Source organism: Nannobrachium achirus, assembly GCF_963921795.1.
Source record: "Nannobrachium achirus genome assembly, chromosome: 9".
Classification (NCBI taxonomy): Eukaryota; Metazoa; Chordata; class Actinopteri; order Myctophiformes; family Myctophidae; genus Nannobrachium; species Nannobrachium achirus.
Window position 1 is genome coordinate 38285583 of NC_137818.1, and position 26162 is coordinate 38311744.

At 42.5% G+C, this 26162-nt stretch overlaps 1 protein-coding gene across 1 annotated transcript; it reads left to right on the plus strand.

The window, feature by feature from the left end:
* Nucleotides 1-436: 436 nt before the first annotated feature.
* On the plus strand, nt 437-25818 carry vwa5b1 (von Willebrand factor A domain containing 5B1; the record flags this gene model as incomplete). The annotated part of the gene is made up of 21 exons (XM_080732733.1): nt 437-575; nt 979-1140; nt 1949-2168; nt 3041-3195; nt 3773-3904; nt 5080-5204; nt 5688-5864; nt 7678-7788; nt 8773-8975; nt 15856-15970; nt 16284-16469; nt 16756-16957; nt 17132-17325; nt 18802-19099; nt 19746-20054; nt 20211-20348; nt 21980-22114; nt 22986-23057; nt 23895-23964; nt 24666-24789; nt 25126-25818. The coding sequence occupies 21 exons, from the start codon at nt 437-439 to the stop codon at nt 25816-25818; spliced, it is 3960 nt and encodes a 1319-aa protein (XP_080588859.1).
* Nucleotides 25819-26162: the final 344 nt, after the last annotated feature.

Genomic DNA, 26162 nt, shown 5'->3' on the forward strand with positions numbered 1-26162 from the left:
GAAGCAATAATAATACATTTAAAATGTCATTATTACTGTATACCTCACAGAGCCAAGCCATATTCTACCTGAGAATTATTGATGTTTCCTATGTGATATATTGCAGTTGTGCTATTTCTTAAGGTTATTTTAGAGATGCATATACGTGTCCCCATCATGATTCTATGGAGAACATCTTTGAGGTTATCATGGTTATACAACTTGAGGCACTGAGCAGGCAGATGGGCAGCCGCATTCATATTGCTTCCATGGCCCATATTGGCTTTGATGTCATGTCTCGATAACAATGCATGGGATAAAGAAGAAAGGGGAGCTTTCCACAAAGGGAAAGCTGTCCAGTTTTGCATCCTGAATTAGCATGTCATTATATGACGCATTTGTTCTTTGTCTCTCTTCATGATCGGTGTTAACAAAACAGAATCCTAAAACCAGCACCATGCCTGGACTCATGAATAAGGAGAGGTGGAACGCTTTGCCCCTTAGCGTTTCTGACATCACTTCCTGTGTCAGAGGCTACACTTTGGCACTGACTGCCTCCATGACCTATGAAAATATTGAAGACCATCCCATTGAGGGTGAGTATACTATATGTGATAAGATCTTTCAGAATGGGCATTATTAATAATCAGCGCAGTAAGATGTTCGCTGGTAAAGGTCAGCATTCTTGTGGGATCTTGGGCAAAGGCAGGACGTGCCGGTCCTTCTCTCCGAACGGGAATTTTAATATTCTGTTTAATAACATAACATAACATAATATAGAGAGGGAAACGTTCTGCCACAATCTCCGACTCCTATCAATTCATCCCATGCTCTCAAGCACCTCTTCAAAGTCTCCTTCTCATAAGTATAAATAAAATGTTCCTTCCCCTCCCTAATACTGGCTTTAATATTTTACTTAAAGGTGCATCAATACAGTCATTGGTTTTACATACTTGCCCTGAGTTATACTTTTCTTTATATTTTTTGTCTCCACTTTAGGAATCTTTATTTATCCACTGGAAGAAAACTCCACTGTTGTGGGGTTCGAGGCTATGATATCGAGTCAAATAATAACATTGCAAATCAAAGACAAAGCCAAACTTGATGACTGTTACCTTGATTGCTGCAATGCAGCTAATGGGGCCTCCCGGGGTTGTACCGGTAAGAATGAGCATTATCTTGTGAGAGTGAAAGTTTCATGTTTTCTAATTGAATCTGTCATGCATCTCACATTGTGTAAAACACATTACTGTAGTGATGGATAAAGAATTGGAGACGACTGCCCTATAGCGGTTAAACCTGCTATCCGTGTGACCCTCATGTTTGTGGTGACCTGTGCGTGGGCTAGTTGTTTCCCAGAGGAACGAATGAACCTTGGATTTTCTCATCAGATACACAAAATATCAAACCTGAGGCAAATGCTTCACAGTTCTATTCGACTCAGTATGGTGCTTGCAATAGTATTTGAATCAGCATGGTGCTTAATCTCATCAAGGATGCTCAGAGCCAACAGTGAGATGGGGGAAACATCAAAATAACAGAGTGACTGCTTGAGGGTGGTTTACCACAGAATACTGGCTGTTGCAAAAAAATGAACCTCTTGATTTAGTTCTGTCAGGAATCACTTAGCGGTAGGTCATTAATTAAGATGGCAATAGTTTGAAGTTGTCAATGTTAGAATAGGGAGGGAATTGGCATCATGCAAGTCTGTTTTAGTGCGGGCGATGGTGCTCCTTCTGTGGATTTGGGTCCTTTTTGTGGCTCAGGAGCTTGAAAAAAGTTTGTTTGCCGCATAGCAGCAGCAATAACAGTAGGCCTACGGTATGTCAGCATAGAGAGAGAACGTGCGCACAAAGGGCTTTTATAGGTCACCAAGTAAGAGAAGTGATTGGCTGGCTATGAGTATTGCAGTATTAATGTCCAGTATAAACAGAAGAGTTTTGTTTTTCATCTGGTGTACACTGTGTAGGACACATAGTGATGGATGAGGACTTGGAGAGGACTGTGCTAGTGGTTAACCTTGGGATCATCCCTGCCATGGAGACGGTCAACATTCTTGTCAGCACTTCTTCGGAACTCTCCACCCTTTCCAATGGGGGCATCCAGGTCTCTTCCCCATCTGTGTGCTCACCTCGGGTACAGAGGACCATCAACGAGGAGCAGGGTTTATCCCCTAACCTCAACAGAGCGTAAGAAGAATTAACATGAAACTAACACGCACCAAAGTGCAGCCAATACCACGACTGCATCAGCCTTTATTTATGGCCTGGACTAATAAACCGGCCCTCGTTTGCATAACCTTTTGTTAACAACATAAGTATACTGTAGTTTACCCATAGACATATTTATTCACTAAGATAAATAATGGGGCTCAGCAGTGAGTTCTGGAAGTAACATCATCCATAGAGGATTTTATTAACAGCTACTGTATAATATTGAAACAATTCAATTCAATTACCATGAGTCTCCTGGTTGTAAAGCAATACTAAATATGCTCCTGTAGAAGCCGCAAGTATTTAAGCAATCAATCTATAGTTTTAAGTAAACATGTTTAATTCACCATGTCATGGAGAATTACTTCAATACCCCAAATCGTAATGTGTAGCAGTCTCTCTTGTTGGTGGAACTTGCGCTACTGTGGAACCTGCCCGGTGAAAATTCATGGCGGCGACTCTAACATTCACATCACATCACTGAATCTGAGTGGGTATGAGGCTGTCTGGTAATCATCACCTCGCGGCCTTCCCATGTCTCTGAGCAAGATATTTATCCCTTAACATCTCCACATGAGTATTCATCAACTGGGTGAAGCTGTCATTATAGATGAAAATTCTCTAATATAAGAGTGAAAATAGCAGATCAGCTACCCCCCCCCTCTCTCTCTCTCGTAATAGGACTTAAGTGGTTAATTTGATCATTTTCATATATGCTGTGCTGAGAGGGTGCAGCAGCTTCTGAGGTGATTGTGTTTCTCCATAACATCTGAGTTTAGTCTACTAACATTTTAACACCAATTGAATTCCATGACTTCTCCCAACACTGAGTATACTTTACCATATAGGAGGGACAGACACACCTGTGCCCCAGGCGTTCATGATCAAACCCCCGCCTCCACTCAGCTGTGTTTGGCCACTCTGCTGGAGGAAGAGGTCATCAACTCTATTGACTACGAGTTCAACTTCCAACTCGAGATCCGAGCTCCCTACCTCCTGGCAGGTCAGAGAATTAACGTATACTATAAATACTCCTAGCTGGTTACATACCGTATGAATCAATTAAAGTGAAAGTTGCTAAAAGAAAAAGAAAAAAAGGAGATAAATTGAATCTTGACCTTCAGGTCAAAATTCGTGTCAGATGCTGTGTCTAGATGAGACATGACCTTTGACGCAATCTAAATGTCACAATAGAAGAGCAGGGAGACAAAATACAACCACCCCAATTGTATACATATTGTATTAGGACAAAATTAAAATGTATTCATTTAAAAAGGTTACATAGTGCCACTTTGTGTGAAATACCGGTACATTTCCTATAACATTTCTTATAGCGAAAAGTACTGATCTATTAGCTATACTGTTGTACAACAAAGTCATATTTGCCTATTTTTTTAAAATGTATCCCTGAAGAAATAAAGAAAATTTACAAAGAAAACAAGCTTTATAATTTGATTAATCGAAAAAGTAATCGATAGAATAATCTCTACGAAGATAATGGATTGTTCCTGCCCTACCAAGATATGTTTCCTTCCTGTTGACTGGTTGTTTTAGTTGCCTTTAGTGGTTTCTTTATGTAGGTGTGGAGAGTCCTTCTCATGCCATCCGGGCTGATGCAGACCCTCTGGCCCGCTCTGCTACCAGTGTCGTCATCACCCTGGCTGACAAGTACACTTATGACTGCCCTGTCGAAATCATCATCTACCCCAGTGGTGGGTATCCAGGCTCGACATTCACTCACAGTGTGGTACTTTAATTAGTCTCTCTGTCTCCCTGGTGTACAAAACTGAATCAGTGTTTGCTGTCAGATAAGGAGTTCAGTTCATGCTCTAGACACATCACTTGGCCAGTCTGTATACGTTTCAAGTATCAGTCAGATCGGTAGCAAGGTGATTCAGTGATTCACTGTGTGGATGCCATCTACAATACTATTCAATGCCTGCTGAGCCATGCAGCCACCAATTTGTGGATGAGCTGTCCTTTTCTTTGACTCTCTCTCTCTCTCTGTCTCTGTCTTTCACTCTCTCTCTCTCACTTTCCTGACTGGTAGTTTTGTCCTGTGTGTGTGCTAGGAATGAACAAATAATCAAACAAACCTGATGGATGCCAGTTCTATTTGACCCAGTATGGTGCAGACTAAGAGGTTTCAATCTTGCCATGGAGTTAGTCAACAGAAACATAGAAATGAAGGACATTTGTTAATTGATCTCAACAATAACTGTATATTATATAAGTAAGCCTATCTCCTGATTCTGTGGCGTGAGGCAGCTTGGTGTACAAGTACACCCCCTGGACATGATGCTGGTTCACAGGGACTTACCCCCAGTCCAACCCTTGATGCTGAGTGCCAAGCAGGGAGGCACTGGTTCCCATTTTTTCTTTGGTATGACCTGTCCAGGAATCAAACCCCAACCTCCCAGTCTCAGGGCAGACACTATTATATAGTCAACAATAACTCAATCACTGCTCCAGCTCTTTTGCATCGTATGTCAGAATAGAGATAATTTAGTGATGAGGAATAACACCTTTTCAACACGCTGCTACCTGACATTGTCCATCTCCTATGCTTTCCAGGTAATGGCTGGTAGTGTGTGTATTGAGTTATTGAAGAGGAGGAGGAAAGTCTGCACACTGAGTCGTAGCTCCAGGAATAGTTTACCCCATCAGGTCTCTTCTAGACCTAATGAAGACCTCGACAGAGGTCGAAACGTTGTCCTTCATGATTGAATAAAGTACTATTCCTGGAGCTACGGCTCAGTGTGCGGACTTTCCTCCTCCTCTTAAGTACGTATTTTTGTCCAGCACCTGAAACTATTTTTGTGGGATGTGCGTGCCTCCTCCTGAACTCTATGTATTGAGTTATTGACCTGCTGTGTCCTGCCTTTAGAGCCTCATGTGCCACATGTGCTCATCGAGGATGGAGATATGACACAGGAGGAGTATGACGAGCATCTTCACAGCAGGAGTGACTTCATCAAGGCCACAAAAAAGGACTCCAGCAATGAGAAGAAAGTGAGTGTGTCGTGTCGTCAGTGTGTCACAGAACTGAGGCCGTATAGCGTTGGTGGGGTTTTTCAAAATAAAAACCATGAACTTTTGAATCGCTAATTACTAATGTCGATATTATTATTTTTGAACTCTCATTCCAATAACATTCACTTAATCTTGTACACATTAGACTCTTAATGACCTCAACAGCAGAGAGGGAGAGAAAGCACTTTGCCCTAAACAAAAGTGTTGGATAAAAGGTGTTTCTATGGAAACCCTCTTCCACACTCTGCCTGGATTTCCCATGCATGCACAATAAATGGATAAGTGCCTTTTCCCTCTCTAAAATCACTTGGCGCACGATTCTTCCCCAATGACCTTATTTGAAATGTTAAATGTATATGAACTCCACGTTGCATCAAGTAGTCACAGATCAATGTTATTTTGTTTGTCTCTCTCTGAATTTATTTTGACTGCTTAACTGTTTTTTAACCTTCATGTCTATAGGTAGATATCATTCACAAACGTCTACACAAGGACATTCTCCACAACCCTGTGGTCATGCTGAACTTCTGCCCTAATCTAAAGACCATCAGCTCAGACCTGAGTAAAGTGCATGGAGAGTTCATCTTCCTCATTGACCGCAGTGGCAGCATGAGTGGGGTTAACATCAATCGTGTGAAGGTAGAGTATACATCTAGCCACTAAGGTCCCCCTTCACTATGGCTGCATTGTATCACAGTGTCTGTCTAGACACAAACACGTGATTAACAAATCCTTTAGAATACATCAAATACTTCAACATTCATGGATTTTAAAATGATGTCAAGCCAAATGAAACATAAACAGCTTGCAATGGCTGTTTATCTTGGGACATAAAAAGATTTATGAAAGCTTAAGAATTATGATAGTTCATTCTAAATCATTTTCTGAATAATTAAATGAGACAAATGTAACTGGATTGTAGTGTTCTCATAGCCACGCTGTTTGTTTCTGAAGATTACAGTCTGTTTATTCAATGCTTAAGTATTCATGTTATTTCTCTTCCACGCTTTTGGAAGAGCCTGAGCCTGCATATACAGTATAATGTGTCTACTATCTGTAACCAATATAGCCTATATAATCGACTTTCCATCTGTGGACTAGTAGTCCTGACTAGTGATGCAGAGCTTAGCACGCTTTTGTGACTCCGATTTTCATTGGGTGTGTCTCCTCCCAGACACTGCCCAGTCTGGGTTTATGTCGAGGGGTTAGCCTGATGGTGAGGTAATGACTCCTGAATGCCCCAGAATGTCTCAATTATTGTATGACTCAACCTGAAAGAAAAAGAGTTTAGTGGCATTATTAAAATCAATGGACCAAAAGTGATGACATACCAAAAAAGAAATTATCCATGTTTCCCTACACTACAATATATTGCAGACTTTCATGATAGAGAAAAAAAATATTATTATTGTATGTGCAGTGAGCCTTAAAGAAAGTAGAAATACACTAAGATATTGATCACGTATAAAGTACTGTTTCAAAGACTTGAAGGCTACAAGACTGTAAGCTCTGGTGTGCAGCGCAACACACATCACTCTTGTTGCTGGCACTCATGCATCCACCAAGTGAGGAGTCCTATAGCAGCAATAGCTTATTTCATGGGTTTATAGAATATGCAAAAAGGAATAACCATGTAGGCTATACTTAAATTTGTATTGTGCAATATCAGTTTCAACAATCTGTACAGAAATATTTACAGTTTTAGTGTATGTTAGTACTAACATATTATTTTTATTTTTGTTATTTAGTTTTCCCAGTTTTTATTGTCTGTGTCTTTGTTTATGGCTTTGACTGCCCAGTGGCTGTCAGAGCCATAAACCAAGAAGCTCTTGTTGAGCCTTGAACCCTGGGCATTAATACACCTCAAACGATTACCAGTTTGCATCGGGATCTTGCCTGTCTTTCTTTATCCTTTTAGCTCTCCTCGGTCGTCTGCTGTTTCCGGGAGGAGGCTCCCTGTAGTACACTCAGCCGTATACAGTACACACCACCTTGTGTAGACCTCGCAGATCACAGGAATGGGAATTTCATTACCATTCAGTCATGGCCTCCGTCAGTATGCTCAGGGTGGTTGTAGGACTTCAGGGATTTCTGTGACACCCTGAATTTGCTGCCTCACCTTCTTCTTTTGGTTTATTTTTTTTTATTAATTGAAAAAATACATGCGTGTTTTTGTATGTTTTTTTTTCTTTTTTGCAATCAACAACTTTTTTTAATTTTCTTTTGATTAACCTGATTAGCCCTGTTTTATACACAAGTCACCTTTAATGACAAGAATTGGGGAAAGAAACACAAAAAGGACAATTCTATTTTCTTCCTCAAGATCGATTATTTTATTAAAATTAATTGATGAAATCGTTTAGTTCGATTAACTGTTGCACTCCTACTTCGATATTTGAATCCTCTCACACCCTGGCTTTGTCCTCAATGAGTGATGTGTCATTTTCCCCAGGATACCATGGTACTGATTCTGAAGAGCCTTGTGCCTGGTTGCCTGTTCAACATCGTTGGCTTCGGCTCCACGTTCAAAACACTCTTTACCACCAGCCAGAGATATGAAGAGGTATAACAACTGTATGATTGAGGAATGCAAATCCCTTACAATGATTTCTCTGCTGTTAAAAAATTATGATAAATGTACATGGCCACTGGTGGAAATAACTAAACTGACAACCTAGTTAAGTATAATGCTCATTGTTTATTTATCAATTCTGAACATACTCTCAGAGTAAAATTAAAGCTACACTCTTTAGGTTTCATAGCCTATAGGTATTTGATCTCCTGCCTATTTAATTCTGCCAAGATGGAATAACTGCTTGGCTAGGTGAGGTATCACACACTAACTTCAGGCAGCACACCTTAATGGAAGAGTAGAGATATACCACCACAAATCACTGCAGATGTGCTAGTTATATTGTTTTAAAGGTAGGGTAAGTGATTTCATTTAATTCAAATAATCACAAAATGGGTCCATGTTCCATATTTGGACTTCAGCCTTAGCTCCTGCCTGTCACCTACATGAAAACTTAAACTGAAACTTAAATTAAATCACTTATCCTACCTTTAACAATTAATATTCTATACTATACAGATTGGTTAAAATAACGTTTTATTCATTGACCATAAAACCCCACTTATAAGCTGTTGTATGATGAATAGCAAAAGTAGCCCAGCCACCTACCACAATGCATCACATTGTGAAATGTGGTAAGCTTGTACATAAGCTTGTGCATAAGCTTGGGTATTAGTATTTTATCAATCAAATCAATTAAAAATAAGTTCCAGGTTACAGCTTCAATACTCTGGATTTTACAGCACAGTATATCGTCACTGTCAGGCAGAAACCTGGTATCTCCAAGTTTCAAATGTTTCAAATCTACAAGCACACAACGCCTCGTTGCACAAGGCATTGTGTGCTTGTAGATGAGCTATTTTCACTATTTAAAATATACATTATAATTATAAATACAAAACGAATGGCTTTGGACATTTCCATCCGACAACAACGATATGCTCCTGTTTTCTTTTTCTAATCTCCGTGGCCCAGGAAACCCTGGCCCTGGCTTGTGAATATGTCAGGAAACTCCGGGCTGACATGGGTGGCACCAACATCCTGGCCCCTCTCAGCTGGCTCCTGAGGCAGCCGATGTACAGCGGCCACCCCCGCCTGCTCTTCCTCCTCACAGACGGTGCAGTCAGCAACACAGGCAAGGTTATTGCACTGGTACGCAGCCACGCGCGCTACACCAGGTAAATGTTCCACTCTGCATACAGTAGTACATCACTGGTTCACAAAAATGGTGTGACGCGACTTGTTGTGAGCTTGTAGATCCGCTAATTTCAAATAGTCGAAACATTAAATAGGGTTTAAGTGTGTAAACTGTGCCTCAAGGACTCCTGGGGGTCCGGGGACCTCACTTTGAGAACCAGTGCTTTTATTTATTTATTTGGTATTACTGTGGAGTTCAAAGCAAACCAGAATGCAGAAGACAAGACACAGGAGATAAAGTGAGGTTTAAGGAAGTGTATTTGTAGAGGATGGTCGGGAGTTGAGGAGTGATGGTGAATGGTGTGGGCAGGCTGACTGGCAAGCAAGCAGGTTATCAGGCAAGCGAGCAGGTAGATGAGGATTTTAATTATCCTGAGCACAGGGAAAGGACTGTTAAACTAGGACTCAAACTCGAAGAACTTTCACTAACTGTGGCAGTGGTTCTCAAAGTGGGGTCCAGGGACCCCCAGTGGTCCTTGAGGTGTTTCCAGTTTGTCCTGTTAGGAACCAAATATGTACCCTTTCAGGTCTATAACGCTGAGAGTGTACAAATGGAACCAAATGGACCCTTACACTAAAGGCCTCTCCACACCAAAAAGTCTGCAAAGGACTGCAAAGAACTTGCAAAGGACTGCAAAGAACTGCAAAGAACTTGCAAAGGACTGCAAAGAACTGCACAGAACTTCGTCTGCCGACTGTATGCCGACTGTACTTACTGTATGCAATTGTGCGCATGCGCGGAGAGATCGCATGAAATACCATTCCAAACCAGGAGGTGGCAGTAGTCTGAAAGGCTATTTTCACTCCATAGTTGATCGTCCCTGCATGCCGTCGCTGTCGGAAAATGCTGTTATTAAGCCTATTATTTATATTATTATTTGGATAAAGTAGAACAACCTTTAAAACCAATCATAATCATTTAAAATTGTATCATGATCTGACACTTTCACAACAGCTTGTTGCTGCTTCAGCGTTCTGCCTCCGTGTGACGTCGCGCATTGAAAATATCAGAGCTACAAGCTCACAACATGTCGGAACTTGAAGCGTTGTGAGCTTGTATGTCTGCTATGCTCGACACGCACCGTCATACGCTGAAGCACACATCCAGCTTTTCACAGCTGAAAGAGGAGGTAATCTAAACCAAACTGGACCCAGTTGAAACGTGGATATTATACAATCAAGCACCTCTCTGAGCGCAGCAATTGGGCAACTACTACATCGCCCTAGGCAAGCAGTTCACTCACGCCCACTTTATTCATTTGTGTGTAGTGTGTTGTCTCGGTGTCCTCTGTGACTGTGTGGAAACAGTATGTATGCCAAACAGATAGCTACCAGCGGATTGTGTGTTGTCTTTTATCCGCTCTCGTTGGCTCATTTCACTGCCGACGGGCAAGGGACCGACTCAACAAAACCGGGCAAGTCCAGTTTCCCAGTTTTCGGTCGATAACGTCCCCGACCCGCTGCCGAAAACCTGACGATGAGCTCCCGTTCGGCAACCGACGCTATCCGCCGCCTTCCGCCGCCGAATCGTCGACGAATCTGTGCGGTTAAAAGTGGCCTTAACACTCTCAGAGTTATGAGGTTTTGTGGACTAATGCATAGATAGCAAACTAAGGGTCCTTGAAATTAAAAGATTTGAGAACCACTGGACCATGGCAGTCTGTTACTAATACTAATACTACAATCTAGGAACCCATTCGATAAACGCCCTTTAATTGCTGTGGTATATGAGACCACACCTTGAATCAGTTTGTGTTATTTCTTTCCACAGTGTTCCACAGTGCACCAATTATCTGCACCTGTGTTGTTGGCAGTGTTGGGTCGATTACTTTGAAAGCGTAATTTGTAGAATTACATGTAATTTGCCATGGCAGTAATTTGATCCAATTATATTATTACCCCTGGAGAAATGTAATTTGCAAAATTAGCCTATAGTAAAATTGAAAAATTACTATTGAAAATTACTTTCAATTACTTTTTATTTTTTTGTTCTTGAGTCAGTCCTGATTCTTCTTATCATGTGTTTGTTTCACACGCACGCACGCACGCACGCACACACACACACACACACACAGTGAAGATGGCCGTGGTGTGAATACGGTCAATAGTCTCAAAGGCATGTTTTTTTATACAACTAGATTCTACCAAGCGCCACCCTGCCTGCTTTTGATTGGCTGAAAGCTTTTGCAGTCCCCTTTGAGCCGCAGTTGGACGCAGAAGCAGTCCCCACAACAATATTTACTATTCTGTCCCCCAGTGTATGTAACTCGGACAGCAAGTCCGTCGGTAACTGAGTCGGCTCATGTGACCTTTGCAAGTTCGCAACGCTCAACACGGCGACTTGCAGTAGAGGAGGAGAAGCCTTGTGTAGGGGAGGGGCCTCACAAGGTTGTCACTCAAAGTGACACCTGGCCAATCACAGCGAGTCTTTTCCGTGGCAAAATCCTATTTAGATATCATGCGCTTCGCAGCAATCACAATGGAAGAAAAAGGAACAGTCCACTTCTTCCTTTTCCAAAGGGGGTTTTGGTGGCACAAGATCACATAGCAAGGGTAAAATCTAAATGAATGTATCAAGACAATTTCATGTTGATGTTATTGGCCAAACTTTAATTGAGTAATTGAGTAATTAAACTTAAAAGAATTACCCAAAAATTAATTGAATTACTTGACGCGGTACACAAATATGAATGTAATTCAAATTACAGCAAATTACAACAAAATGTAATTACATTGTATAATTCAATTACATGTAGCCTAATTACAATTACCCCAACACTGGTTGTTGGCAAAAAAGCTCGGAACTACTTTCTTGTAGCTGGAAACTACTTTCTTGCAGACCTTGTAGTGAATTATTAGTGAAATAGAACAGTTTTAATTGGTACTGTTGTACGTGTCTGTGATTCATGTTGCCATATTATAAGCCACGCGAGGCATGTGGTTACCTATATTTTATAACGGCTGAGAGGGTTGGAGACACTCGGCTTCGATCGCCTCGTGTCTCACCACGCTTTTATAAAATACCAGGTAACCACATGCCTCTTGTGGCTTATTGCTTCACACACTACTAGGGCAGTGACCAGAATGTCTTGAGATAGAAATAACAATCTGGCTATGCCGGAGAGGTGAGGATGACCCGGTCGAAGGCAGATGTGTTGGCAGAGGGATTTGAGGAGCTTTATTGGAGGCAGGTGTGTTGGCCACACAACACAGTACAGGAAAGGGAAACACAAGGGAATGTGCTTGCATGGGGTGCCTGGACTGTGACATTTACACATGTACACTGCAAATTACTTTGACAAATTACTTTTGTAGCCTTTTGACACTTTGGCAACTACCGTAACTTTTTTGCACAAATGTCACCCACACAGGGTTCTGGATCCATTATGAAATGCCATAGAGAAATATGGTGTAGAGAGTGCATGGGCGTCACACCAAATTCTGGGCCCTGAGTACAAGGATTCACTGCGGGCCCCCCATGAATGTTAACTATTGAAAAATAGCAGATATACAAGCTCACAGCGCGGCACCGAGTGCCGCGCTGCGAGCTTGTAGATCTGCTATTTTTGAAAAATCGTGAAAATGTGTGCAAGAAACCCATGTTTCCATGTCAGTGATGCTCAAACCTTTTCATGTGAAGGACCCCCAAAATGATGTGAATTTGGCCACGGACCCCCATCTCAAAATATTTAGTTCCAGGGACCCCCCAGAAGCAAAATTTGAGTTACAAATGTTCACTTAAAAATACATATATTCAAAGATTTGCACACATTTTCACGACTTTTCAAAAATAGCAGATCTACAAGCTCGCAGCGCGGCACTCGGTGCCGCGCTGTGAGCTTGTATATCTGCTATGTATATCTGCTATTCAATAGCTAAAGTTACTATTGCCCCTCCACCTTGGGCCCTTGTAACTCAGTCCCACTTTCCTACCCCTTGTGACGCCCCTGAGAGAGTGAATCAAATCTCCAGGCACTGCAATACATATCCCAAATTGATATGGATTGGTGTCTGGAGTAGTTACTTGGCTTTTTAGAGTTGGGAGTGGATTCGATATTATTACATTAACCGAAACCACAGCCATGGCACAAGCACAGATCATAGATCAGATAGAGATCACTCTGTATTAGGGCATACACAGAACTTTTTCAGAGTTAACCACTTAAGTCTTATTTTAAACTTGTAATGGTGTCACACAAAAATAACTAAGCTTGTAGCCTGGCTATTTTTGCACATTTTGAATAATTAAAAAAATAACCATATAGACTGTATTTTGTATTGCCACGTATAATGGCATGCGTAGGGACACCGGGTTGAAAGTGGTTAAATTAGTATTTTACTATGTATGGTAGGCTACTCAACAATTCACCTTTTGTTCATTCTTAGGCAAACCGGAAAAGCATTAGCCTCACATGTAATGGAACTGAAGGGATTGACAACAGCTTATAATGCCAAATGTTATTGTGCTATAATCCTCTCAAAATGAAATCTTGGAATTTGCACCTCAGTCATGGTTCTGTTCTCATCTGTTTGTGAATACAAGTAGTCTGGCAGAGTCACTACGTGTGAGCTTATGACTACCCTCATAGGCCTACAGTATATGACATGTCATTGCGCACTCAAATTAGGGAAATGGCTGCTAGATTCTCTGGAGAAAAAAAATACATTTTTGTGACCGTAGGTCGCAGTTTACTGTCAGAACCGGCACAGCTTGTCTGTGGCCGTACGGGTAATGCCTGACACTGTGGTTCCCCTGACACATCACTGTCTTGGCCAATGTGGCACAGAGTCACAGTGATGTCACAGTGATGTGGACATCAGGGATCTCCATAAATGGGCATAAAAGGGATTTGGTTCACCTGTCATCCCAGGGATCTCCATATCTCCATATATGGGCATAAAATGGATTTGTTCCCCTGGCATCACAGGGATCTTCATATATGGCCATAAAGGGACAGTCTGTCTGTCTGTCTGTCTGTCTGTCTGTCTGTCTGTCTGTCTGTCTGTCTTCCTGTCTTTCTGTCTGGTTAAGTACAGGTAACGCTTGTCTTTTTTTGTTGATTGACTCTCACACTGACATCATGCTCTGACATCACTGTGATGTCATGGGAACCTTTTATTGCCATATATGGAGATACCTGTGATGCCAGGGGAACCAAATCCCTTCATGCCCATATATGGAGATATGGAGATCCATGTGATGCCAGGGGAACCAAATCACTTTTATGCCCATATATGGAGATCCCTGATGTCATTAATATTAAGCCCATATCTGTGAATGCCAATATATAATCACTGTGATGTCAGTGGAACCAAATCCCCTTTATTGCCATATATGGACATCCCTGTGATGCCAGGGGAACTGGAAATTATAACGCTCTGCCAGAGTTAAATACTCAGTGCACAATAGTCAATACATTCGGGAAATAATTGACTTTTGTCTTTTCGTCATTTAATGGCTCTGGTGCCCCAGATGATTACAGTACATTAGGAACATAGAGCATAGCCAATAAGCCAATTCATCCACACATCCTCATAATGATCACTGTTGCTTTTACAAACCAGCACATCCAGTCCGAGACCAAAGTAAATTTCAATTAATCTGTTATCTGAAAGTCCATGTCTGACTGTAGCTATAAGCAAAAGGTCAGATTTCATTGTTTTAATAATACCCACTTTTTGCCTTCTGTCTAATTTGAAACAGGCCAGGTGGTGTGAGGTTGCTGTCTAATTTCAAGGATGAGATGGGCAGACTATACCCTAGGCCTATTATATACTTTGTTGACCAGGGCCCCCCAGCGATCTTTCACCGCCTCCTTTTTCCCCTCTACACCAAATCTCTTTTCTGAAAATAGCAGTATCTACAAGCTAACATTGTGAGCTCGTAGATCTGCTGTGTTTGCTGAATGTTTGCCTATATTCAACAAATGTTTGCCTATTACCGTATTATATGCCCAGAATAGGTACACTAGGGTTCAAGCAGTTAACAAGACAACTGATATGTAATTGCGTACGATGAAGAACACAACATTATCAAGCCTCCCTGGAGGTCTTTGAGAAGCTGCAGGCATGCCTTAACTTTTCAGGATGGAGGATAATTTCCTGTTTGGCTCCGTCTGTTTTCCATTGCAACTCTGTATTTGAGTCAAATCACATTATCTACTAACGTCATGCAATATGACAGGGTCACTGTACGTGATATACTTTAACACCACGTAGTAGCATCTTTTGAACTTTCTGTCAAAAACACAATTCTCAGAGAGTTAAAGAGTGTCTTCTTATGTTTAATTCATACTTACTGTACATTCGTTGTATGCTGAAAATAGCTCTCAACAACACGTCACTGCGATGCATTGTGAGCTTGCGGCATACGACTCCACCAAGCAAAGTATAAATCAGGCTTTTGGGGTCACAGACTTTTGATATACAAGTTGATATAGATATGTTCACGACACAGGTGTAAAGCAGCATTTACTGTGCACTATTTTAAAACAATTTTTGAGGTACTTTTACTTTAAGTAGGCCTATTTTCATTGTTCTACTTCTTTACTTCTACTCCACTATATCTCAGAGGCAAATATTGTACTTTTTATTCTGCTAAAAGTTACTTTGCAGATTTGGAATATTACTATTCCAACATTACCAACTATGCCATCATTGTATACTTAAATTAAAACAAGTTTCTAGATCTGCTGTTTTAAAAATAATGGGAAATGGGTTGAACGTAAGTATATTTTTATGCCAATTCTTCTGTCCGTTTACTCAAGTAAAATGATTTGAATACTAATATGAGTATTTCTTCCACCACCGGTTCACGGACTTCCTGAACTATAGTTACTAACTGTAAGTGTGTTTGTGCAGGTGCCATACATTTGGTATTGGCCAGAATGCTTGCAGAAGGCTGGTGCAGGGATTGGCCACAGCTTCTAATGGAACAGCAGAATTCTTAGCAGAGGGCGAGAGACTGCAGCCCAAGGTACTCATTTGCAGTGACATGTGTATCCTTCCCTCTGACACTCAGCTATTCTGAATGTCACGGAGAGGCCATTATTCAGCAGTTGCAAGGGTTGAACGCCATTAGCAATTAGCTAATCACGCTGTCAGGCAAAACATTAATTAAAAGCCAGGCTGCTCCAGAGCAAAGAACCGTTTTGTGTGCTGTGTCAGACTTTACACTCCATATTTGAACTCTTGTTTATTCTGTCTGGAAGAAAGATTACCAAGATCGAGTTTAATTTTAAATTGCTCTAAAAATATAAATACAGTATACTGTAACTATTTCTCCACAGATGATCAAGTCCTTAAAGAGAACCATGTCCCCCGTGCTCAGTGACATTGCCATTGACTGGCTGTTCCCTGAGACCAAGGAGGTGTTGCTTTCCCCTGTTAGCAACACCTTCCTCTTTCCTGGGGACCGTCTGATTGGCTACAGTGTGGTCTGTGACACAACCCGCTACCATTCCAACCCCAAGTCTGTAAGTAACCTCATCACCAGTCCAAAACTGAAAGATGGCCAAGCATTCAATTACTATACTATCATGCTTGCAAGTTTGAACATGAATGATTTGAAATTGAGCCACCTACCATGACCATGAGAAATATACAATAACAACATACACTACAAATCGTAGATCTGATTAGATTTTGATTTGTGTGTCTCCTCGTCCACATGAACCCATTGGGAATTTTGTTGAGCTTTGTGAATAGGAGTTTGACCAAACAACGTTGGATTTGTAATTTGTGTAAAAACACTCTCAACAGGATAAGAGGAGGCGGTACAGCATGATGCGTTCCAATGAGTCTGCAAGCTCAGTGTTCTACCATTCTCAAGAAGAAGACTCAGTGAAAGCGGCTTTTGATGGTCAGGGACCGCACACGGACACGCATTCTGTCCCTCTGTATGACTCCTATCAGGACACCATGTCCGAAAGCAGCCCTGTTATCACGGAACAAGACGCCATGTGTAAGAACCCTGCCCCCCCCCCCCCCCCCACACTCACATTTAGTACATGGTACTACCTTCCGGATTTCCCTTCAGGTCCTCAATGTTGGATTTCTACTGGATTTCTGTGATGGGTTCATCATAAGAATACATTTTTCGTCTCTGAGTGTTTGTGTGCTCTTCAAATAATTTCAGGGTTTGAAAGTAAAACCAGGAGACGTGCTTACAGCACCAACCAGATAGTGGACTACAACCCATCAAAGAGGGGCTACACTGCCAGTGACCCCAGCTCTGTGGTGGAGAAGAACCCTCTTAGGAGAGCTAGAGCCCAGGAGCTGGCTGGGCAGATAAGCCCTGACCATGGAACCCAGTGGAAGAATGAATATCAGGTAGAAGAGCTTCTGTTTATTTACACTGGTCTTAACTTCATTTCATTTCATTTTAAGTAGGTATTTACTGTATTTCTGTAAAGTGAAGTGAAGTAATTTCGTCGCAGCATAAAGATCGTGAGCTAGTGTGCTGCAATTTTAGTTACACTGAAATAATGTTTTATATCTTAAAAATTGCATTCTGTCCATCAAAGGAAATGTAATGTTTATGTACAGTTTGCAAGGGAGGAGTGTTAGGATGAGAAGCAGCCATCTGACCCTTGCCTTGGGTGGAGTGTAATCAAGAATACAACAGAGCAATGTGCTCTGCTTTAATGAGGGGCACAATTCATGCATAATAATTGAGTTGGTATATTTCACAAGGAGTGCTTCAGTACACTCAAGTAATCCTGGCATGGTTTGAAGAAATATTGTAATATCTTACATATTACATTCTGATACTGTACTGTAGGTATCATCAAATAAATCCAAAGATAGTAATATTACTATTTTATGGAATATCTTGTGGTAATATTACTACAGAACATGCTTTCAAGTGATTTTGGAAGAAGGGGTTTCTGGTCTTCCGGTTAAGATGTGAGAGAGAGTACTAGACACGCATCAGAGTGGCTCTCTACAAACTTGATATTTAAACTGGACTAAAACCATATATTGTGAAGTAATTTAAGGAGAATTTAAGAAGGGGTTTCTATCTGGGCATCAGTCCAAACACTGTGAACCTTTATCTGTTGTTTCTGTGCTCTGTGAGGAATAGCATTTCATTCTATCTCCATGGCGACCATGCTCAAAATAAAAATTTTTGTGCATAAACAAATGTAAAAAAAAAAATGTAATAAAAAAGATGAGTCCAGGTACTTATGTTTTTGGAAAGTGAAATTCATAATATGTAAATCCATTGGATTTGAAAGATCTCTTTTGCCACCGATAGGTCACCAATAATGATGATGATGATGACATATCTTAATCAGTAAGATGTAACGTGTCTCATTTATGTATCTTTATATATTGGCAGAATCAGATTTGCTTGTTTGTATTTGTTTACCTGCTAAAAGTGTGATCTTGAGAGACCAATTTTGATGAGAGTAATTTATATCATGGCCAAGTACCTTCACTTTAACAACATCAATGATATTGTTACTGATTGGCTTTTCCCTGAGAGCAAGGAGGTATTCGCCTGGCTACAGTTTATTTTCTTCCCTTGTTTATTTGCCACACCTTCCTGATTTATGTGTTATTATTGTTGTTATGTTACAACTAGAGTGGGCGTTGGAACCTTCACTACCAATCCACTACCACTATAATTTAATGTAATTGTAGCAAAATGATTGTAATCAATGCAATCAGTAGCTGAAGTGACAATCCCTTGTCAAGCATGCTTCTGCTAAAACATGATTCCAAAACATGCCCACAACAGCCTACCACAATCCTCTTTGATCTGCATATTGAACGAGGATTTTAATTTTCCACCGTATGCAGCCACAGCTGGCCAGCGTGTGTACCACGTCCTCCAGGGGACATCCTCTCGCTCAGCAGGAGGTGCTGCCCCAGCAGGAGGCCGACTCAGAGCCTCACGTCCATGCACAGACCCAGACCAACGCTGCGCCCGGTACCAGTGTGCAGCCTGTGGCAGCTCACAGCACCACCCATGCACAGACCCAGACCAACGCTGCGCCCGGTACCAGTGTGCAGCCTGTGGCAGCTCACAGCGCCACTGGGGAAGACGGATCCAGATCTTCCACTGAGAGCCCATCTGTCGGCAGTGTTGGGGACACAGGTTGGATCAGAATGAGGACAGTGTTGTTGATGGTTTTTGCTCTCGTCATTCAGACTATTTATGTATGGGATTCTAAAGGGGGCGGCCATAGCTAGGTTGGTAGAGAGGCTGTCTGGTCTGAGAAATAGAAGGTCCCTGGTTTGTGCCCCGCCCCGGTCTGTGTGTTCCTGAGCAAGACATTTAACCCCTAACTGCTCCCTGGACACTACCCCATAGTGCCTACTGCTCCCAAAAAACTACAATGGGTTAAATGCAGAGGACACATTTCATGTGTGTGGTATATATAATGTATGTGACAAATATCCAGAGGTGTGCACTGCAGACCATATTACAGCAACTGGTGAGGCACTAAGGACTAGGGTTCTTGGGAGAACCAGACATATTGGTCGACATTTAGGAGCAAAACAACAGTTCAGAGCTAATGAAGGAAACGCTTGCTTCTAGCTGTTAGCGAGAGAGGTGGGCAGAGAAAGCATTGGACACATATCGAGAGGAAAAGCAAACATAGCCACAAATAATTCACAAGTAATGAGCCATGGAGCTGAATCACAAATGATCAAAAGCAGTCCAAATGCAGTTTTTTGTGCAAAAGGAGAGTAAGTATATCCAAAACAAATCAACACTGATCCTGTGCTATTCATTGCAGATGGCTACAGCCACCAGCTGTGTGAGGCAGAAACCCCACAGGAGAACCACACCTCAGATCTGGGAGCTATCGTCCAAGGAAAGGGGGACTGCAAGGCCATAGTGTCTGGACTGCTGTGTGGGAAGGCAGTGAAGTGGGAGGTGGTGTTTGATATTGAGCCCTACCTTAATGGCAGAGAGCGTGAGGAAAAGGTTCACGAGGAGCTTTGGAACGAGACCTTCCATCATATGGCAGGACGCTCCATTATACAGGACTTTGAGAACATGGCAGAGAAGGAGTGTGAGATCGAGCATGGGGAGTTACGTTATTGTACTTTATTGTACTGTATTTGAGTGATTACAGAACAGTATTGAGTGTGTTTTTGCTTAACTCTCATCCCTTTTCAAATAACTAATTATCTGTAATGATATTTGAAACTTATTTATTGATTGATTACTGATTTATTATTATATTAATATTTCACAGGCTCTGGCAGGAGGTACCAAGTATATTCTATTCACACCAGCAAGGCCTGCAATATATTGAGCAAATACACAGCATTGGTGCCTGTTGATCTTGACACTAATGAGTACTTGCAGACATGTATTGAATACATAAATGCTGGTAAGTTTACATTTAGATTACTTATATAACCTTGTCTTAGAATAGGAATTTGCTGGGGTGCTGGTAGCCGAGTGGTCAAGGCGAATGCGAGTACCATATACTGTAGGCTCTGATGCAGCCTGACATTGACTCCCGGGTTCGATATCTGAGTGCCAAGGGGAGAAGTCTCCCACCAGGGAGCAATTTCTTTGTGGTGATTTTGCAACTATGCCTAAAAGTGAAAAGAGGACTTCCGCACACCCAGTTCAGGACAGTATAAGTAGTAAGATGAATCTTTGAAAGATTAGACCCGCACACTGCCACTTGCAAGTTCAAGAGAACAATTAATTGTTAGATAGTACTTATCTAATCTAATCTAATCTAACTATTAATTTACCGAATGTCTGTCTGTCTGTCTGATGTCTGTGTACTCTGGAGTCAAAGTACTGACTTCACAGACTGGCCTGGACACGTAACACCATATATGGGCATTAAAGAGAGCCAGACAGACAGAGATAAGAGATCTCCATATAGGCTAATGTATGGGCATGAAAGGGACACAGACAGACAGACGGATACAATGGGTATTGCACAAATTACTATTTTGCCCAACGGGCACCGGTCTAGTACTATTGGAAAGGAATTGCCAATAAGTAAATTGAGGAGAACTATTTTTGGAGCTGTGTGAAGCACAGGCTCCCTATACGTGGCCGTGTGGGTCTGTGTGTCTGTGTGTCTGTGTGTGTGTCTGTGTGTATGTAGCCTGAACTTCCTAAACTTCGGCACGCTACTAGTCCCACAGTTTTGCCACCACACACTCGCGCCATATGTCAAATCGACCGGCTTACTCGGGAATCGTGGGCTAGTAACTTGCTAAGAGAAAGGTTCACTAGTTTAATTGATATTAATTTATTAGTGAATTAATTTTCCCCATTGACTTATAATGGGAATCGCAAAAACTCACATTCAATTATTTGTCTCTCGCAAACCATAGGGGCTAGAGTTTCAAGACTTGGAGAGGAGGTTCATAATGATTTCAAGGATTAAATAAAAAATATTTGTGTCATTTGGCCGCATGGTGGCGCCATAACACCCCACTTTACGTTTTGGCCTGTAACTCTTGAACCGTAGGTCGGAAAATTAAAAATCTTTTTTCCCTGGATTCCTTGGGTCATGACGCATCTCCCCATATAGGCCACGCCCATTTGCGCCATGATAGATTTTCCGCCATCTTGAATTTTCTCCAAAACACACTTTTTGCTCCTTTTCCTACATATTTTCTTCAAATGTCACAAAGATCGGTACACATGATCCACACACACACACACACACACACACACACACACACACACACACACACACACACACACACACACACACACACACACACACACACACAGCTCCACTTCACACGGGTGTGATTTTTGTTTTGTTTTTTGTTTTATTCGTCTCTAGCTTTGCTAGAGATGTTCACGTGTTCACAAACCTACGATTAAGCTTTCTTCAAATGAGTCAAGATCAAAACTCCATACGTTTTAGGTGACAGAAAATGACATTGCAGGTTTACTTTTGAATTATATTGTCTTGGACCATAGTGCGTTAAAAATGTCTTTAAAATGCTTGGTATGTGAAGCTGTACTGTTATGTTTCAGGTGAAGGTCTGAAGAGGGGATCCCACTCCAGTTCACGTTCAGGGAGTAGAAAGAACAGGACCTACTCTGTAGGGCTGGGTCGCTCCCAGTCTGGGTGCATGTCAGAAGAAACTGAGGATGCTCTACTACAAAACAGTAAGATTCACCCTGCGTTCTACCGGGGACATCTTAACAACATTTTACATGGGGTGACCTGAATTTAAAGGGGTGAAGGAGGAGATCTGGGAGGGGAATCTTTGTGGGAGCTTGCTTAATTTTGACAACCTGTTTTAGAAAGGAGGAAAAAACAACAGCCAACAGAACATTAGCAAAGTGATCCTTGTGGAGACTGTGACTATAAAATGGGCTTAAGCAGTGCAGCAGTGCAGTAGTAACTGCTACAACTTAAACGCTACTACTGAAGCACTCCTCTCTACACGCCAATCACAGTTCATTCACACAAAGGCGGTCCATTTAAACATGTCTCCCTCCTACCCTCGAATTGAATTGCTGCCACACACAAGCTATTGAATTGCTGCTACACACGCTGCTGATGCTGCTGCTGCCAAAGCTTGGCTCCACCACGCCAGCCTGCACCTTATAGTTCAGAGTCTTGCACGGCTCATACGTGACTGAAATTCAGTGTTTGCATGGCTCTAAAGTTACACTGAAATTCAATATATTACAGTTAAACTGAATTCAATGTCTTGCTTTGGGCCTGCACTTGTATACCCATGGGGGTTTCTGCATTGCATTCCCCGATTTTAGCTTAAACTGCTACTTGGCTAATCCAGGGAACCTCTTAAGAGCGGAGTCATCAACGCCAAGTATAACTGTATTCCATGTGTTGCAATAAATCGTTAAATCTATCTATGACATGCGTGTTCCTGACGGAATGGTGGTTCACAGCGGCACGTGTCACAGAAACAAAGAATTGATCTTGGGAAAAATGTGGGCACAGTTAAAAAGGAAATAATAATAGTGGTCTTCATGTGAAACTGAGCAATCTTTCCAAATGATGTGTAAGGTGGTGAGGATGGTGTGTCTCCATGCAGTACGCCTACCTCGTCAGGCTGGGAGAAATGTAACTTTGTAGAGGGTAAGTTCTACACAACAGCTATTCATTCCATTGATCTTATCAATTAGTCCAGGGGTCTTCAACAGGGGGGTCCAGGACCCCTAGGGGGTCCTCAGAGTTACTACAGGGGGTCCTCCAAATCTTTGTGTGATAGAAACCTTTTTGAACCCTAATGTCCATATTCTGAGAACTTAAGCTAAAAATAGCAGATCTACAAGCTGCGAGGCGTTGTGAGCTTGTAGATTTTCCATTTTCGGCGAAGAGGTTTGGTATAGAGGGGAAAAGGAACAGACACGTACGGAGTGAAAGGTCAATTGTTGACAGTTCGAGTGGTTAAATATCTGAAAACACAAATTGACATGAATCCAAAATACACTGATCATTGTGCTGTCAAACGATAAACTATATGGAATCTACAACAAGGTTGTGGGGGTTCCTGCTTTATCTTTCTCTCAGCTAAGGGGTCATTGGCCTGTAAATGTTGAAGACCTGTGAATTAGTATTCAACAAAACAAATGGGGGTAAACCACCACACCACAGTCTCTAGTCATTTCCTGAGGAACTTTGTTTTCTTCTTCCTAATCTGACACATGAGATTGACCTTTCTCTTTCAAGTGTACCAAGTTAAGATAATTGTGTGGTCTGCAGATGAGTTGAGATATCTCTCTTCCTCTTTCTCAAACACACGCACGCATGTATGTATGCTTGCACGAACGCGCCTGTGCGCGCACGCACGCACGCACGCACGCACGCACGCACGCACACAAATAAAGAGATGGATGTTTATATGTCTTCTTCTGCTGTCACTGATAGATCAGTAGTTGCCTTTGATCTTTTTCCTATCTCTACCCATGTCAGCCACCCAAAGGAGTCCATCTGTGACCTCAGACCAATCACAGAAATCACTGGAGAGCCTTTTTTCTGCCAGGTGCGTGTTCAACAGCCTAGCACCATCAGTGTACTATCTAGACATGAACTGAACCAGTGTATCAATACATTGATTTATACCATGGTAACTTATATGTACTGTAATGGCTGCGAAGTTAAACTGTTTAGTGTTATTATTTTTGCCTTTCTATTTGTATAGTACTAGAAGTTCTCGTTGTGTCGCGGCTATAGGATAATATTATTCCTCAAATACAAATCCCTCGGGTTACGGGTACAAGTTGGCTTGCTCTGTGTTGGCTTCCTGCTGACCTCAATATGACCCTGCCCTGAGTGAGCTGAGTGAGCTGAGTGAGCTGTGTGTGTGTGTGTGTGTGTGTGTGTGTGTGTGTGTGTGTGTGTGTGTGTGTGTGTGTGAGCACGTGGGCAGGGGCGGGGGCGGGGTTTCTTAGCCAAATGTAATATAAAATAGTGTATTTCATATGTTTTTAGCCCTATTATTTCCTGTAGAAATCATCATCGTCTACTTTAAAGCAACTGTCACTTTTTAAATGACTCCATGAGAGGATATACAAAGGAGTGTTTTAAGTTGAAGCAGCACTTATAAGCCATCAGTAATCTGTGCACACTCTACTGCTGTGCATGTGTCCCTCTCTCCCTCTCTCCCTCCCTCTCTCTCTCTCTCTCTTTCACTCTCTCTCTCTCTCTCTCTCTCTCTCTCTCTCTCTCTTTTTCTCTTGTCAGGCTGAGCCTCAGCAGGACTCGTCTCCTGACTCGGGCTGCCAGGGGCTTCATGTGTCGATCACACAGCAGGACAAGTGACTCAGTCAATGAAAGCGACAATGAGAACAAAGACTACATTCCTCTGGTAGCACCTAGATAATGTATAGTGAAAGCCAAACGGATTGCTGCATGACCACACAATTGATTGTGTGTGTGTGTGTGTGTGTGTGTGTGTGTGTGTGTGTGTGTGTGTGTGTGTGTGTGTGTGTGTGTGTGTGTGTGTGTGTGTGTGCGCGCGCGCATGTGTGTGTGCCTGCGTGGTGCGTGCAGGCGTTGTTGCAATGTGCATGCGAGTTGTCTTTGAGAAAGGAACATGTTTTGTCTACATTCATTATGTCCTCATGCATGTTTTTGAGTTATGTCATACACAATGATTTATTTACAAAAGACAATATAACACACAACTATTTCCTCATAACAGGTGGCATTACAGTTGGCCTGTGGTGCGTTCCCCCTAGACACAGCTCTGTGTGATGCCATCAATGTCCCCATGGACAAGCTGAAGTGGACCTCGCCTTTCAGTAGCCACCGGGCCAGCCTGGGCCATCTGTCCCACTCAGGTGGCGGCCGTCGTACCGAGACCACTGAAGATGGGCACAAGCCACTGCCTGAGCCGGACGCCTCTAAACAGCAGCGGCCTGGAGAGCTGTTAGCGACCGGCCCCAACCTCTGCCCCTCAGCCAGAAGTCCCAGCACGAATGCTGGCTATTCCTGCTCGGTCAGCTCATCCAGCTCATCCTCCACCACCGCTGAGCCCCCGCTCTCTCCCCGCTCCCAGACGGACAGTGGGCGGGGCTCGGAGACAGAGGGCCTGGAGACACTGCCGGCCTCCATCTCCCCCGGCGGCCTGTCCAGGAGGGGGCAGGGTCCAGAGGGCATGGTGTGGGGCACGGCCGTGGCTCTGGCCTGGCTGGAGCACAGCTCAGCCAGCTACTTCATAGAGTGGGAGATGGTCGCTGCCAAGGCCAGCATGTGGCTGAGTGCTCAGAACGTCCCGGAGGGCCGGGATTTAGCCTCCATCAAGTCAGCTGCCAACCAGCTCTTCATCATCCTAAGGCACTGGGATGAGAACCTGCAGCTCAACATGCTCTGTTACAACCCTAATAGCGTCTAAAGCCCCATCTATACTTCATCATTTGACGGTGTCACACCAAAAGTAGTCAATCTACAAACACAACGTGGCACACCTGTGGCACGTTGTCAGCTTGTAGATTGGCTATTTTCCCTGCATGACCCTGGTGTACGACAGACTTGAGACTGGCCACAACGATGCTTGGAAGTACTTGATTCCCACACGATACTATGCTAACGACACTATTCTATTGTATTCTTTGTATACGGTATGCCTTTTGGAGTGAAGTTCTGTTTTTGCAGTTGTGAGCGTTGTGTTTCTTCTGTTTCTGTGGTGCCCTTCAGAACATATCAGAGTCACCATGTGCAAATTATTACCTCGATGGT